General features: G+C 48.6%; 6 protein-coding genes across 6 annotated transcripts; 3 read left to right on the top strand and 3 right to left on the bottom strand.

The window, feature by feature from the left end:
* Window position 1: 1 nt before the first annotated feature.
* DEU56DRAFT_768038 (uncharacterized protein) lies at window positions 2-1,907 on the bottom strand. Its single transcript, XM_041351211.1, has 7 exons — window positions 1,604-1,907; window positions 1,497-1,550; window positions 1,419-1,438; window positions 1,090-1,372; window positions 675-1,036; window positions 358-623; window positions 2-299 (listed from the first exon to the last, which is right to left on the bottom strand). Exons 1-7 carry the CDS (start codon window positions 1,896-1,898, stop codon window positions 137-139), a joined length of 1,443 nt encoding a protein of 480 aa, XP_041214795.1. The 5' UTR covers window positions 1,899-1,907; the 3' UTR covers window positions 2-136.
* A 145-nt stretch (window positions 1,908-2,052) lies between these two features.
* DEU56DRAFT_768033 (uncharacterized protein) lies at window positions 2,053-3,787 on the top strand. Its single transcript, XM_041351210.1, has 7 exons — window positions 2,053-2,270; window positions 2,328-2,338; window positions 2,389-2,620; window positions 2,667-3,152; window positions 3,207-3,268; window positions 3,325-3,366; window positions 3,437-3,787. The coding sequence occupies exons 1-7, from the start codon at window positions 2,193-2,195 to the stop codon at window positions 3,588-3,590; spliced, it is 1,065 nt and encodes a 354-aa protein (XP_041214794.1). The 5' UTR covers window positions 2,053-2,192; the 3' UTR covers window positions 3,591-3,787.
* Window positions 3,788-4,230: 443 nt separating this feature from the next.
* On the top strand, window positions 4,231-6,804 carry DEU56DRAFT_768027 (uncharacterized protein). The gene is made up of 7 exons (XM_041351209.1): window positions 4,231-4,844; window positions 4,909-5,049; window positions 5,102-5,181; window positions 5,231-5,550; window positions 5,601-5,711; window positions 5,761-5,954; window positions 6,005-6,804. Exons 1-7 carry the CDS (start codon window positions 4,663-4,665, stop codon window positions 6,600-6,602), a joined length of 1,626 nt encoding a protein of 541 aa, XP_041214793.1. The 5' UTR covers window positions 4,231-4,662; the 3' UTR covers window positions 6,603-6,804.
* A 42-nt stretch (window positions 6,805-6,846) lies between these two features.
* Window positions 6,847-8,953, top strand: DEU56DRAFT_768026 (YccV-like-domain-containing protein). The gene is made up of 5 exons (XM_041351208.1): window positions 6,847-7,476; window positions 7,527-7,692; window positions 7,740-8,461; window positions 8,524-8,635; window positions 8,701-8,953. The coding sequence occupies exons 1-5, from the start codon at window positions 6,853-6,855 to the stop codon at window positions 8,907-8,909; spliced, it is 1,833 nt and encodes a 610-aa protein (XP_041214792.1). The 5' UTR covers window positions 6,847-6,852; the 3' UTR covers window positions 8,910-8,953.
* On the bottom strand, window positions 8,661-10,372 carry DEU56DRAFT_313931 (uncharacterized protein). The gene is made up of 3 exons (XM_041345600.1): window positions 9,584-10,372; window positions 9,300-9,532; window positions 8,661-9,246 (listed from the first exon to the last, which is right to left on the bottom strand). The coding sequence occupies exons 1-3, from the start codon at window positions 10,199-10,201 to the stop codon at window positions 9,081-9,083; spliced, it is 1,017 nt and encodes a 338-aa protein (XP_041214791.1). The 5' UTR covers window positions 10,202-10,372; the 3' UTR covers window positions 8,661-9,080.
* Window positions 10,373-11,020: 648 nt separating this feature from the next.
* Window positions 11,021-13,322, bottom strand: DEU56DRAFT_768022 (amidase signature domain-containing protein). Its single transcript, XM_041351207.1, has 4 exons — window positions 12,486-13,322; window positions 12,326-12,432; window positions 11,719-12,276; window positions 11,021-11,664 (listed from the first exon to the last, which is right to left on the bottom strand). Exons 1-4 carry the CDS (start codon window positions 12,919-12,921, stop codon window positions 11,110-11,112), a joined length of 1,656 nt encoding a protein of 551 aa, XP_041214790.1. The 5' UTR covers window positions 12,922-13,322; the 3' UTR covers window positions 11,021-11,109.
* Window positions 13,323-14,263: the final 941 nt, after the last annotated feature.

The following is a 14,263-nucleotide window of genomic DNA, read 5'->3' as shown; positions in this document are numbered from 1 at the left end:
TATGCGCATTATAAATTATTGGTATATGAGGTGTGTCCATACGAGCAACTTAGATAAAAAGTCTAAAAATGCAACGATAAAGATCATTTCACGTGCGGCGCAAGATCATCATCTCCATTCCACTAGTCCAATTATATCAATGGTCATCAGCGTCCGGCGAGCCCCATTTGACTACCCGGGTTGGTCCACCATGCCACGACTCCACTCTGCGGCGGGCTAGGGTGGTCATCGTGGAGCCATGAGTGCCGACGAAGCCAGCTCCATTTGATTGAATGACAGCGTCAATGAACACTGGATACCTGGCAACAGAAGCAGCTTCTAGCATCAGAAGGAAAAGATGGCATCTAATCGGCTCACCACTTTCCATAGATCTCCTCTGTCCGCTCTGTTGCATAATCTACCCTATTCCAGCCCAGTGCCCTGACCTCAGACCACCATTCTGGGTCACGCTCGTCGCTCGTCATGATAACTCTGGTGACCTCGATACCTTTTTGTGTGCGAAGCTCCTCTTGCACCTCGGACACCCTGCGCGCAATAACAGGCAACGAGGCGAAACACTGATCCACCGGAAAATCATTACAGTAAACGCGGAAGTCGCCGTGCCGCATGTGGATGGATATATACTGTCATAATTTAAATCCATGAAGCAACCTGTACCCGAAGCTATCACTCACGAGTGGTGTTGGTTCATTTTCTGGTACATTCATAGCGCGCCGGGCATGCGCATCAGCAAGCCTTTCAAGGCTCGCATTCCAGCGCATGTGTTGGCCTACAAATCTCCATGCAGGAGAATAGTCCGATTCCCATTCCCATGCGTTCTGGGCGCCCACGTAGTAAAGATAATCGAAGCATAGTAATTGATCATCCGGGGGAAGAGAAACCTCATGCTGAGGAGAAGGATGATTCGTTAATGCCAGGCTATTCGAGCGAGCCTCCGGAAATCCGAGTGTTGCAAGAGACCAAAAGGAAGCATGATTGTCTTCTATGCCAGGAGGTGTCAGCTTGACCCAATCTGGGGTTCGCGTCCACGAAATATCTGTGATCGATGTGCGGTTAATCACTAGCTAGAGATGTTTAAAGTTGTCTCACCAAGCTTGAGCCAGTTCAGGGAGGGACTTCCCCGTGGATGGGGATCCTGCTTTTGAACGCTCTCCCAAACACTCCAACAACCAAGATCGTCGACAACCTGACTTTCCGAGTCCTTTACTTCGTGCCATTCAAGCAAGGGGATTCCTATGGCTTTGCTAAGCCGAGGGACGTCGATCACCTCCCCAAAGGCAAATGGAGGTGCACTGTTATCGACATGAGAAGGGATGAACTTCGCGATTATGGGTATGCGCCCTGTTATGAGTGCGAGGTAGATCAAATTCCCCTAGGTTCTGTGAGCAAGCGGGGCCGATGGCAAATCCTTGACTTACATAGGTCATCACGTCATTCGCTAACAAGTAACTGCGGAGTCAGCGGTGCAATTGGCGGGTTGGCTGGGGTTGACGTACTCCATCCTGCAGAAATCCACGATGTAATGTAATTTGTGTCATTACGAAGGTTATCTGAGTCCATTGTTGTGAGATCTGAGAGGCATGACTGTCGCGAATTGACTGACCTCGAAAGCCTTGTGTGGGCGGGCCTCGAACGTAAGATTGAGAGTTGAGGATAGCGGAATGCGCAGGCGCATCCTCAATGTCCCAATAGCTCAAAGGCTTAAGCAGGACAACTGCAAAGCTGAGTAAAGAGACAGCCGCCAGAACTGTGCATAACGTCCTGAGAGGTCGATTTCTGCCTTGAGCTGGTGTCAATGATTTGGCACGGAACATGGGGATAAACGGGCTCTCTGGGTCGTCGTAGGCGTCTTGTCTTGAACTCTCTCCTAGCAGGCACTCATCTGATCGTCTATCCATGACACAGACAAGGGTGGGAGAGGCTCAAATCAATATTCGTTATATTTGTATGCTAGGGGGTTCCGGATATGATCTCATTGCGGTTTGCTGTCCGTGCGAAAAGCAGTCACGGTGACGCGGTCATGCCACCCCGTTCTGCCCCTTACCATGATCTGCAGTTACCATTTTGGATGGAGGCTCGCCCGCACGGTGAACCAGCTCACTTTGGTAGATTGATGGCATGATCTTTTCCACGTTAAAACCACAGAGCTTGATCCATGCGCTCTTCCAGTAGCCCCCGTTCACTTGGAGAAGATGAATAACAGATATTTCGATGCGAACACACCAAAGGTGGCGGCGGTTGTGGGCTTTTACATGTCCGCCGCACTGGTGGTGAGTACCAATGTGCGCGCATAATGTCACTTCAGCCCCTGATGAATACACTGGCAGATGGTTTTTGTGTAAGGTGGTCTAGCTAGAGTGTTAATGTTAACTCAACCTCTGAGGACAGGAACAAAGCCGTCCTTAATAGCTCACCAGATCTACCGCTGCTCTTTCTCCTGCTGCAGCTGCTCATCGCAGTCTTGCTCCTCCACGTGGCAGCTATGTTCATCCCGCGTGTCGAGATACCCAAGATCGAGCTCGAGACCGCCAAGAAGCTCGCACCTGTAGTCCTTGTCAACATCATTGGACTCATTTTCAATACGTTATGCCTTCGTGATGTCGAGGCCAGTTTCTTCCAGGTGTGTGGTATTCTAGAAATGCAAAAACTGCTGTTTAACTCCACAGATTGCGCGTGGCCTTGTCCTACCTCTGACCATCCTTGTATTCTCCGCGCATACTCACACTGTGCCTTCTGTTCGAGTTGGAATTGCTGCCGGGACAGTTGCCATAGGTTTCTTGCTCGGCGTGGCGCCGTCTGCCATGGTGCCGGCCAACGCTGCGCCTTCAAGTCTTTCTCTGTTCTACGGCTTCCTTTCGTCGCTTTTCATTGCTTTCCATGCTGTTCTTATCAAGTCATCCCTCCCTTATTGCAACAACTCAACCATACAACTTGCATACTGGACCAACTTAGGCTCTGCAATTTTTCTTTTCCCTTTTGTCTTGCTTTACAGAGAAATTTCCACTCTTGAGGACCTTATGCACGATTCGAACTGGGACGGGCGTGTGTTTCTATGGGGGAGCATCGTGACCGGCATTTTCGGTTTCTTACTTTGCATCGCCGGCCTGCTGAGCATCAAGGTTACAAGTCCTATTACACACATGTTCTCCAGCGTGAGTCATATTCACTGTATACAGAGAATTAATGGGGTCATTTAATTGCCGCAGGCTTTAAGATCAGTTATCCAAACCCTGTTGGGTGTCTGGCTATTCAAAGACATAATGACGGTGTATGTACTCGCTATTGATCCGTAAACTCTCCGAGATGAACTCCACCTTCGCACAGCAATCGCGCAGGTTCTATTCTCGTTATCATGATAGGCACCATGTACGTGCTTGTGGTATTGAAGTTACGATCCTGCAGGAGTACTGATGGCACATTCTTTCCTGGTAATTAGTTATTACACCTGGGTCAAATCATTGGAAGCCGCACCTCCGCCGCGCAAGGATGTTGACCTCGAGGCTATAGGAAATAGGAAGCATCAGGAAGATTCTGATGATGGCGAGGTTACGGTGGTTTTCGGAGTGCCGGAGGAGGAGGAGAAGGTGTAAGAAGTTGTCCCTAGACACGAGTGTCCTTCTAATAGACACGGAAAATTGCCACGAGTGATCATCACAGCGTGTACGTTGCTACCCGAGACGATTCTTAATGGACCACGTACTACTCTTACTTACCATCAATGCACAGTTACGGACACTTACAGTCTTACATACTAGTCGTTAGCTATATCTATTTTGTTTGCGTGCCTATAATCAGGTCGGTGATACGTCACAGAAGACTAGGTGATGCAGATGATATCAGTCCCTCATAACGTGAAAAGTTGTTAGAAAGGATTGCGAGATGCCGCAGGCTGTGTCTGTCGGATATTTTTACTGACTTGAACGTTCGGAGTCATCAGGCCCAGGGACAACTTGATCTCGGCGGCCGGGCGAGACTCGGGATGGTCTTCACCAGTATATTGCAGCTCGAATTTGCGTTGATCATCATTAACTCTAGTTTTATGGCGTTTGCGGTCGAACTGAGTCGAGTCTAGATCAGACAAGTTCAAGATACCGTTGCTGCATAGTACGTTAGTCACAATGTTGACCCGAGAGCCACTGGCCTGGCCAAGGAATCACATTATGGAAGTTCCTGAGATTAGTTCCTGGTGGATAAAAGTTGGGAGTCGACAGGTGCAGCTGTTTGACGGCCGAGGCCTGAAGCAAGGACGTCGGACCTGAGAACCATGACACGAGGAGTGACATGAATCGGTCACAAGATATCCACCAGTGCCTCAAATGCCGCTTATCGCCATTTTGATATTGTGTCGGCCGTGGGCGATTTTTGTCATGGTCAAGGATGCAAGCTGTCGCGGCCACCCTAGTGTGCCCTAGTAGGCCCTAGTGTGCCTCGGCGGATGCGGTGGCGACGTGACAGTGAGGTTCGTTCTTTCACCCTGAACAAACTCCAAGTTGACATCAACGTTGATATTCAAATAGTAAACCAGTTCAATACAAACCGAACTTCAACGAACCAGTTGTGATCAATTCAAAGCACTAAACCGATCGCGCGGTTTGCAAATCGAGCAAGCAATATGAAATGCTATAAGATGTCCCCACATTTCTCCTAAGCGGCTGAGAGGATATGGATTCCTCGTCTCCAGTGCTGCTGGATCCCTCTTGCAGGGTCTCTGACGAGGATTTGGATCCAAAACCTCAAGGAAGTTATTGCTCATCTCAGACAGCTACATGGAAGGTGGAACGCCCATTGGGCGACAGCGAATTATCTTACTTTCTTCCGTCTCGCGCAACTGGCGTTAATGACATGTGAGCTTTCCCGAAAATTTCTTCAATATTTGAGGATCTCATGATGGGCTGTGCCACCACGTAGGTACCTTCACTTGGGCTTCGTTGCTCCAGAACACGTCGTTCGTCGGGCCCGAGTTCGCATGGTGTGGGCAATCCTTCGTATTCGGCATCCACTCTTGGCTTCGAAGGTCGTCATGCACGATTACGACGACGTCAGATTTGTGTAAGTTGCAGTTCCTCACTTGATGCTTGCAACCACACAATTTTATCTCCAGGTTTACCCCTCCACAATCTGTGGAAGATGCTTTGGTTGATGCGGACCGCAATCTGGAATACAGAACTTCGACCAAGGATGGTACGTCCTTGTCAACGTCCTAATTTTGTGATGTTTATGTAAGCTTTAGAACTCATCGATTCGTATCTGAATGGAGACCGAACGCTGTCGAACGACCGTGTGTCCTATCTTGTCGTGTCTCAAGGAGGCACATCTTTACCTAGCCCCCCTCTAACGCCCCGCTCTACGTCATCGTTTGACGAGCGCGAATCTCCTTCATACAATCATGACCTCATGATTTGTGCTGGTCACTTTTTGGGAGATGGTATGGCACTGCATCAATTTGCAAACGACCTTTTTGGGTTGCTCGGCAGTGACAAAACCATTTCTGACCTTGAAGCTCAGCTGAAGGAAGAGCTCAGCTCTCGTTGGGGCACAGACTCTACCAAGGTATGCATCTCTGTTGTATGGTCTCAAATCTAGCTGAGCAACAACTCCAGGCTACTGCTGTATTACCGAATGCCTTGGAAGACAACTTCACCGTCAGCCACAGTAAACTGCGCAGTGCAGTCGAAAAGGTCGACTTCCAGTTGAGTCAGCAAAGACTTGTGGTGAATATTGTGCCTTCTGTTAACGGGTAATTTGTTGACAACTTGACAGGGCGGACATTCGTTCCGTCGACAGACAAAGAAGCCTAGGCATACCATTGTCCCTACTGTTTCTTATGATCCAGAGCGGACAACAAGCATTCTGAAAAAATGCAAAGCGCATGGTGTATCCATCTCCGCAGCTCTATTTGCCATTTGTAACATTGCTTGGGCAAAGATGTGCTCTGAGAAACCGAACTTGTCAATGCAAGTCAGAACAATTTGGTTGTGGCTTACGTATTTAACCCTTTGAGCAGGATGATGTACTCGGCCTTAAACCTGCGCCCGTATTTCACGGTGAAGCCAGCAAACGATTCGTACTGGTTCCTTGCTGTCGGCTATTTCAACGTGATCCTTCCAACATTTATACCTCGGTCGATCGAATTGTCTTCGGTATTCTGGCATCGGGCTCGGATTGCAAAGGAGCAGAGCACCCGAGCTGCCAAAAACCGGATGATCGTGTCACGTAGTCTCTTGATGGCTGAAGAGAGGGGTCAACGGGCTCGTCTTTGGGCCAAAGAAGACGATGAAAGGGAACGTGGAACTTTTGTCCCCCCTCCTCCTGTTCCAACTGCGGATACCGCACTACGGACGCCATCTGCCGCATTAATTGGCTTATCGCTTCTAGGAAACCTTGATGGCATATATAAACACGGAACATTCCCCGCCATCAAGCTCCATACACTGACGACTGGTTCGCGACAGCGATCTGGAGGCATGTTGCTATTTGGGTATACGTTCGCCGGCAAGTTATGGATCAGCCTCGGATATGATGTGAATGGTTTTGAGAAGGTAATGGTGGAGCAGTTCTGGGAAAACGTGCTCCAGACAATGGACGACTTGCTTGTGCAGTAACACTAATATTAGATACATCATGACGGGGGCGAAAGGGAACCGGACTGTGCGAACTAAGCTAGTACCCCCAAGAACTAGTACCTAAACGGATTTATCTTTAGAAAATGCGTTATCGATGTTTGTCCAAAGCTTGTATCTATATTTAATCCATACCGTTCTATATATACCTTGTCATCTTATCTTATCTTATCTTATCATGGGGTTTTTCGAATTTGAACCACTGGCATACTTATCATAGAGGTCTACCACGATGACGACACGGGAGCTTCCCTTTGACCTCTACGTACATATTCTCGAGCAGTTGACCCCATCTACAGATTCTGATGAGAGCATTACTGTGCTCATTTCTTGCTTGAAGGCAAGTCCTTCCTTGAGGGCAGCTGCATCTGTTTCAGGACTATGGGAGCCACATTACCGTGTCCGATACGCAATATGTGACCCTGCGAAAGAGCAATCGCGAAAGCGGTCTACAGGTGGCGACTGGCGACTGATGTATCTCGAGAGGCGGCGCATAGACCTCGAGACATTGGACATATTATCAAAGATTGTCGCGGAACGGGGTGATGGAAGACTGGAAAAAGCGCGAGAGGTCAATACCATGTTCTCGTTTGATGCATGGAATGTCCTCGAGACGGCTGCAAGCTATCCGCTTCCGGAGACATTCCTCGACCCAGGTGCCGCTCCGAGTCCAGAGCGGAGACCCGTCCCCCCTCATGCGGTTCCCACTCGCTTTTGGGCTCAAATGCTTCTTGGTGCTATTGCTAGAAGTCATGCTGTCCGCACCTGGGGGAAACTTATTTCTAATGACACACCCCAAGCGTTGGAACTTTCATTCGCTTGTGTGTCCAGCTTTTTCGTATACCCTCCCATGAAAGTTCGTGGTTTCAGCTGACTCACTGCTAAAAGTTGCTAAGCTCCTTCGAGGTCTTGTCCCAGATTGACGAACTTGCGGCGCTCTGCAAAGCCTACTTTATTGAGCGCCAAATTCCCCTCGATCCGGCTGAATTCAACAGTGATGCTGGAAAGCTCAGACTTGTCTGTTCGTCCATCTGCGACTTCTTGTGGAGTTGCGGTTTTGAAGCTGCGGATGGTGAGCTCTCCTCAAATATGACATTGTATTTTCCAACAACAATCCAGGACAGCGGTTTCACATGTTGCAAAACCGGTTTCCCCACCTTTTCTTGACTACACACAAGGCAACTATTCCTATATCACTTGTATACGTTTTCGTGTGCATTGCACGAAAAATGGGCGTCACGACAGCACCTGTCGACTTTCCTACCAGAGTCCTGGCTGTTGTGTCTTCTCCTGACCCAGATGTCCCAGATATCTTTGTCGACGTTTTTGGCTCACGAACACAGGCCATTCTGACACTCCAAGACGATATTCCACACTTCCTTGTTCAAGCAGGAATCACTGCTACTTCGATGCTCCGTTATATTACCCCTGCTTCATCCACGTCTATGCTCGTTCGGGCGTCCCGGAATGTCTTAGCGTCCTTCTCCAACTTTCCCGCAGGTGCAGTTCCCGAAGTTGTGCTGCACACAGCATTCTATGCCAGCCTCGTGGTCAATGTCATCTTTATGAACAACCACAGGTATCTCTTGAATATAATGAAACACATCAATCGGTTCCTCCTCGATCTGTTGCCAGTCCTTGTCGACTCATTGACCCCTCTTTTAAACCCGCGTCTCCAAGAGCAGCTCACGACGCACTGCAAGGCTGTCATGGAGGACGAGAAGGAAGCGGCCGCTACTTGTCACCCTCGGTCTGTATTCACACTGAATGTGAAATTCTTCGTTGGCATGGTTTTCAAGCATGCAGCCCACGGATACGTAGGATATATATACGGTTGGGATGTGGGTGTTGAGGCTATTTTCATGATGAATTTCATCGCTCACTGTATGTATTCTTTTGCCAGCCCTCCTGTGCAGCGACCGAGGACTGGATCCGTGAGATGGGTGTTGATTCACTCTCGAGAGGGCGCCATCAACCCTTTTATCACGCTCTTACTCAGAACGGTTCCTCACGCTGTAGGTGTATTCCCTACATCTTAATGCCAGGGCTGACGTCTCTGAATTGCCCTGCGATGTCGCAGATGTTGCAGAGGACAACATCAGAACGACCTGCCTAAAGTCAGCGGATGTACTTAGAATTTTTGTAGATGCACCAGAGGCAGGGAGGTACTTTGAGGACTTGACACAAGATGACGGGAAAGCAAGGTTTCTGTTGAGCCCAGAACTGAATGCAGCGTATCCTGACGACGAAGCCTTTGGTGACCAGTGGCTCAAACAACGAGAACAGTAATTATATATGTATTTACATCAGGTAGGAGATATGTACAGATAAGTAAAGTACTCATGCTATGGATACAAAGTTCCAGGTGAAGTGTCATGATACAGACAAGATGCAAGATGTTAGAAAGACATGTAGGAGACCATGCGGAGCGATAAAGAGTAGAAATGTATGCATAAAAATCTACCAGTGACCGAGTTCAACTTTGGCCTGATCAAAACCAAGTTCAAGCCAGCGCTCCGAGGCAGACCCAGGACGAAGATCCTGGAAGCCCACGCGGCTATACACCTCCTTCGCGGAGTTGTCAACGCCGACGTATAACACAAGTTCCTCGTACTTCTCCAGCAACCTATTCAGAAAGAAGTGAGTGGCGTGGTGCAAATCATAGCCAATGATACGTACTCGATGCAGACATGGCGAACCAGTCTCTCGGCACAGCCTCTGCCCCTCCACTTCTCTGGCGTATAGACCTTTGTGATGGCAGCAACATCCTTGGACTTCCGCGTCACAGCAACGATAGTCGCAATCTCAGGTTTTCTATTGGGCTTTTGGATCTCGTGCACCCAGACTTGCTTGTTTGCAATCAAGAGCATAGCCTCCTCACGGGATTTCTCGGTGCTGAGAACGAATGGAGGCTACAGGGACTTATAAACGCTTGTCCTTTAGAGAGGGTGCAAAAGACATACCGAAGTCGCAGCAAATTCCTGGCATAGCACAGTCATCTGTTCGACATCCTGCTCTGAAGCAAGGCGCGGTGCGAGAGCCACATCCTCTGATGGACGGGGAGCTCGCTGCTGTCGGACCAATGTGCTTTTGGTACACGTCGAGTAAATTGAACTGTAGTATGGCTCCTTGATGCGAGCAATCCCTGTGAATTTCTCCCATGCGAGAGCGAAGGCTTCCGTGACCGGCTCAACGGAAAAGGCGGAAAACACCCTCTGTTTCCTGAAGCCAGATTCATTCAGAAGCGCGTTGCACAGCGCCTCCATGGGGCTTTTGAGGAACTTGGGTGTCAATTCAGCGATGGGGACTGTAGGGACGATGAACAGGGGGTATTTGGCTTGTGGCCCTGTCGTGAGGGAAAGAATGAATTGGATTTCGGAAGTTCTAGGATTCAAGTACACCAGCCAAAGCTGCTCAGTGGAACTGATTTTGGGTGTAAACCTTTGGCGACCGAAAACCTTCTCGGCGTGGGGAAGGATAAGATTGGCACGAGCAGCATTGGCATATAGAATGGCCCATACATCTTCTGAGATGCCCGTAGACAGGTCGAAGCGCTGTATAGACGAAAGCAAGCCAGGCATGTTTTATTTGAGGATATGAGGGCTTGAGTGCTTGAAGGATAGAAACTGGGTATGAGGATAGTTGGAACCTCGAGCCAGTTTCTACTTTATAGCCTACCATCCTAGTAGATACAGCACCTGCGGACCTACGTTGGGTCTCAAGGAATTTACCTAAACGTTCCGATATTCAAGTAGAGCACAGGCTGGATAAGAGAGTCAACGTCTCCGAACGTGAAAACGTAAGACCGTGGATAACAACTACGGGGACAGGCAAATACAATGAAAAACGTTGCACGGAGAATGGAAAACTTACCGTTCGCCATCCTGTATCTATAGCCAGGACCAACGTACTCGCCTGCCAGATGGCTCGACCATGCAAGTATTCGGTGAATTATACTCACCGTCTGCGACTCCGATTGTTACATTAACATACAGCAATATGATTTCTGTCGTGGCTGACGAACGACATTCGAGTCTGGCACAGGTATTAGCCTGCCAGTGGTACTAGCTTGCCATGGCCATCCTGTGGTGGCAGCGCAGAAGCCTGGCGTGGAGTCACAACAGATACGTTGTGACATTGTATTCGTTGATGAATTTTAGCTCGCGTGCAACGTACTGGCGACGTTCTCCACGTACTTCAACCTATGCACGCAAAAGAGACATAAGGTGCTGATTCCACGTTGAAGAACTAGCTGTTCAAGATAAGCGGGAGCCTGAAATTTAAACGTTTAAACTTGGTCATTCGGTCAAAAATTGTCACCTGAGGCAGAGATTACTTGGCACGAACATGCCATAATGAATTTCAGGCGATTACATTTCATCGGAATCGGTTGAGCTGTGGTCGTGACTCGTGGCAATAAATTTCATGAAGAACGTCGATATTTTAAGGAATCGGAGAAAAAAAATACATGATACGTATCAACAACTGTCTACAAGCCATTCTCTAAGAACACTTTCTCCACCACATTTAGCATAGCTAACAACTTCTCCTCGTTGTGCCTCCGACCCACGAGCTGTAGACATATGGGAGCATTATCATATGTGGCAGGGTTCCATTGACTATGAATAAAATTTTCAACATCATTCCTTGGAAGTGGAAGAGGTGGGTAGGTGGCAGCTGCTGCGGCTTTGAACCGGTCAACGGGAAAGACAACGCCTGGCAAGTCCAATAGGTTCCAATGAGACGTATAACCCCACCAGCTGGTCGTGTCGTGGGGTGGAGCTAAAGTGGGCGCAACCGGACAGAGGATAGCGTCCACAGGACGTCCACTAACAGTACGCTGGCGAGAAGCATTCCAGTGTGCCAATGCTTTGGAACGGAACGCCTCCCGTTCTAAGTTGAGCTTGAAAATTTTTGCGGGTGTGTACGGATCACATCCCTGTGCGTGTTTGAGGATCCATTCTGTTTGAGAAACCGCGGACTCTCCACCTGCTCTGATGGTTTCGTGATACTCTGCTCCGCCGTCTAGTAAATACAGCTTTGTCTACATGAATAATAAATCCATTAGATTTAGTACCGGAAAACAAAGGTATCTCACAATCAGATCCCATCCATGCTGATGATCCACCGCTGACCATTCGATTACCTCGTGTCCAGCACGTTCTAGGGTGTCTTTGTATTTCTTCAAAGCCTGTGTGATTGGAGGATGGGGTGCAACAACGCCATCGTCAAAAAGGATAGCAATTGCAAGTTTATCTGGTAACCCTTCCCCGTTCGCTACATCTTGTTTCCAGGGCATTTCTAGGAGTGGAGGTTCATTGAGCCACGGCTTTGCATCAAGCATAACTCGACAGAATAACTCGAGGTCCCTTGCAGATGTTGCCAACGGCCCGACACAACCTATGATTGCATCCATCCCGTCATGCGAGCCCAGGAGACCAGAATGTGGCAGACGCGCGACTGATCCTTTCAGCCCGTACAAACCACAGTGGGCTGCAGGGATCCGAATACTCCCCCCGATATCAGTTCCAACCCCCATAGGGCTACCGTGACATGCTATAAGCGCCCCCTCGCCACCACTGCTTCCTCCAGGAGTCAAGTTGCGATTAAACGGGTTGATAGTCCTGCCGAATACGTTATTTTCGGTCTCGAGTGACTGAAAACCAGGTAAGCGAATGCACGAAGATGCATAGAGCGTTACTAACAAGCAAAGTTTGCGGAGTCTGTGTTTTGACATATAGAATTGCACCGGCGTTGCGTAGAATTTCTACCACCAGCGCGTCACTGTCGGCGACAGTTTTGTACGCCCAGCCTTGATTCAAAAAGCGATAAACAATTGATTTGGGTAGAAAACATAGGTCTCACCAAGATACCCTGACGAAGTATCCAGACCTTTGATTTTGATGTGATCTTTGATCGAAACTGGTAAACCGTGTAGCGGTCCCACGACATTTCCAGTTGTCTCCAGATATTGATCAAGCTCTCTGGCTCGCAGGAATGCTTCATCGAGCAAAACTTCTGTGAGACAGTTTGTGATGTCTTGGGTAGCCACCGCTACTTTGACGAAGGCCTGCAGAACGTCCTGGGCAGTATAGACTCGTTTACGAATCAAATCTACGATGCTGGTTGCATCACATTTGACGATAGCACGCTCCGTCTCTGTGAGCTTGCTAAGCGGGTACTGTGAGATGTCAATGGCATCATTTGGAACATGAATGCGCCCTTTGCGATATGCGGATAGCTTTGCCTCGCGCTCCTCTTGTTTTCGGGAGGCTATATCTTGAATATCGACGGAGCCCATCGTAAATAGATGGAACAACGGTCAAGGCGCCGTTGATAAAATTTCAGCAGCCGACTATGAGCGCACCTTTATCTACCTTTATACGTACCAGGGAGGAAATATGAAAATACACATAACATCCAAAATGAATCTCGAGAAGACGAAAAGGCTATGCACGATAATGCACCTAATCGACTTGTGGCTGATCGATTCGTAAATATCGGTTTGCGAAGCCCACGAGAGCCTGTGCAGATAGCCACAAGAAAGGTAATTGATGGGCCGATCGACCGGCATGGAAGTCGGACATTCAAGAGCAAAAAATGAGCAACGCTGTCATGACTGAAGCGTTTGGCGCTCATACAGCATTTCTGGGTTTGACATGATTCCAGAAGGTAATTCTGTCAGATGACCATCGGATTGCGTAGAGTGGGTGTCAGTTGTTTGTCAATATTAATGTCCTGCGATGCACAAAATACCAAACACGGCCAAACACATGCGGCAGTGCGCACTGCCCTTGTCAGCCTGTGCTGCTGAACCGTCAATTTGCTCGTGATCAGTCCTTCTTCGCACTGCCATTTTATTGGCTATTATGATCTCCCGCCTAACACATGCAGGGGCAATCTCACTTCTCCAGACTTTACGGAGCACTCAAAAACATTCAAAGTGCATGGTCCGGGACCATCTCCGTTACGGTTTGACCACGCGACCACGAAGTGACGACGGGGACTTGAATTGCAATTTGGATTCCCCAAAACTCGGTTAACTTACACAACACCGCGTCCCCAACTTCGATAGCTATCGTCTCAGTAATATTTATGTCGTTCCGATGAGCCAATTCATTAGACCACGTTCCTCACCTAGATCCGGTTTTCAAGGAGCTCCTAGTCCGAGTCTTACCAAACTTGAAGGGCTCAGCTAGTAAGCCCGCACTTCAATCATTGGTCCGAAACTGCTCTATCATGATATAAACGGTCCGAGTCGTGGCACTCGAGACACGAAGGGCTGCACAAGAGCGAAAGAGCTGCGGCTAAAATGACTAGAGTTACGTTCCATACTAAATCACGTGATCAATTTCCGTTGCGGATTCAGTTTACGCCTCCAGCGGAACGTATTCGTCTGATTACACCTTCTACTTTATCTTTCGTGTGTATCGCGCCCCGATGTTCATTGCTATCATCGGTCCGCGTTCTTCGGGCAAGTCTACTGTCGAAAGTTATCTGATTGCTAAAGGTTTCACGTCTGTCCACTTGCGCGACAAGGATGTAGAGGCAGGTTCTGCTAAGCACCCTATTCCCTGAATTCAGAATATCAACAATGGTCCCCTCAGATCATAGAAAGTGTTAAAAATCCAGTCATCCAGCCG

Source organism: Suillus clintonianus (genome assembly GCF_016758775.1).
Source record: "Suillus clintonianus strain FC179 chromosome Unknown DEU56scaffold_3, whole genome shotgun sequence".
Lineage (NCBI taxonomy): Eukaryota > Fungi > Basidiomycota > Agaricomycetes > Boletales > Suillaceae > Suillus > Suillus clintonianus.
Note: the sequence above shows the minus strand (reverse complement) of the source record. Positions and strands in the feature narration are given on the sequence as shown.

Bases quoted from the DNA above. Each gene is read 5' to 3' on its own strand.
- DEU56DRAFT_313931 (XM_041345600.1), bottom strand. From the start codon at position 10,201: ATGCCTGGCTTGCTTTCGTCTATACAGCGCTTCGACCTGTCTACGGGC. The intron at 9,533-9,583 runs GTATGTCTTTTG...AAGTCCCTGTAG, and splicing joins AGGAATTTGCTGCGACTTCG to CCTCCATTCGTTCTCAGCAC. The intron at 9,247-9,299 runs GTACGTATCATT...CTTTCTGAATAG, and splicing joins GTTCGCCATGTCTGCATCGA to GTTGCTGGAGAAGTACGAGG.
- DEU56DRAFT_768033 (XM_041351210.1), top strand. From the start codon at position 2,193: ATGAATAACAGATATTTCGATGCGAACACACCAAAGGTGGCGGCGGTT. The intron at 2,621-2,666 runs GTGTGTGGTATT...TTAACTCCACAG, and splicing joins TCGAGGCCAGTTTCTTCCAG to ATTGCGCGTGGCCTTGTCCT. The intron at 3,153-3,206 runs GTGAGTCATATT...TAATTGCCGCAG, and splicing joins TTACACACATGTTCTCCAGC to GCTTTAAGATCAGTTATCCA.
- DEU56DRAFT_768027 (XM_041351209.1), top strand. From the start codon at position 4,663: ATGGATTCCTCGTCTCCAGTGCTGCTGGATCCCTCTTGCAGGGTCTCT. The intron at 5,182-5,230 runs GTACGTCCTTGT...TGTAAGCTTTAG, and splicing joins CAGAACTTCGACCAAGGATG to AACTCATCGATTCGTATCTG. The intron at 5,551-5,600 runs GTATGCATCTCT...CAACAACTCCAG, and splicing joins GGGGCACAGACTCTACCAAG to GCTACTGCTGTATTACCGAA.
- DEU56DRAFT_768038 (XM_041351211.1), bottom strand. From the start codon at position 1,898: ATGGATAGACGATCAGATGAGTGCCTGCTAGGAGAGAGTTCAAGACAA. The intron at 1,551-1,603 runs GTCAGTCAATTC...CAATGGACTCAG, and splicing joins GCCCACACAAGGCTTTCGAG to ATAACCTTCGTAATGACACA. The intron at 1,439-1,496 runs GTACGTCAACCC...GTTACTTGTTAG, and splicing joins GTGGATTTCTGCAGGATGGA to CGAATGACGTGATGACCTAT.
- DEU56DRAFT_768022 (XM_041351207.1), bottom strand. From the start codon at position 12,921: ATGGGCTCCGTCGATATTCAAGATATAGCCTCCCGAAAACAAGAGGAG. The intron at 12,277-12,325 runs GTTAGTAACGCT...CCTGGTTTTCAG, and splicing joins AGACTCCGCAAACTTTGCTT to TCACTCGAGACCGAAAATAA. The intron at 11,665-11,718 runs GTGAGATACCTT...TTATTCATGTAG, and splicing joins AGCATGGATGGGATCTGATT to ACAAAGCTGTATTTACTAGA.
- DEU56DRAFT_768026 (XM_041351208.1), top strand. From the start codon at position 6,853: ATGACGACACGGGAGCTTCCCTTTGACCTCTACGTACATATTCTCGAG. The intron at 7,693-7,739 runs GTGAGCTCTCCT...ACAACAATCCAG, and splicing joins CGGTTTTGAAGCTGCGGATG to GACAGCGGTTTCACATGTTG. The intron at 8,636-8,700 runs GTAGGTGTATTC...GCGATGTCGCAG, and splicing joins TCAGAACGGTTCCTCACGCT to ATGTTGCAGAGGACAACATC.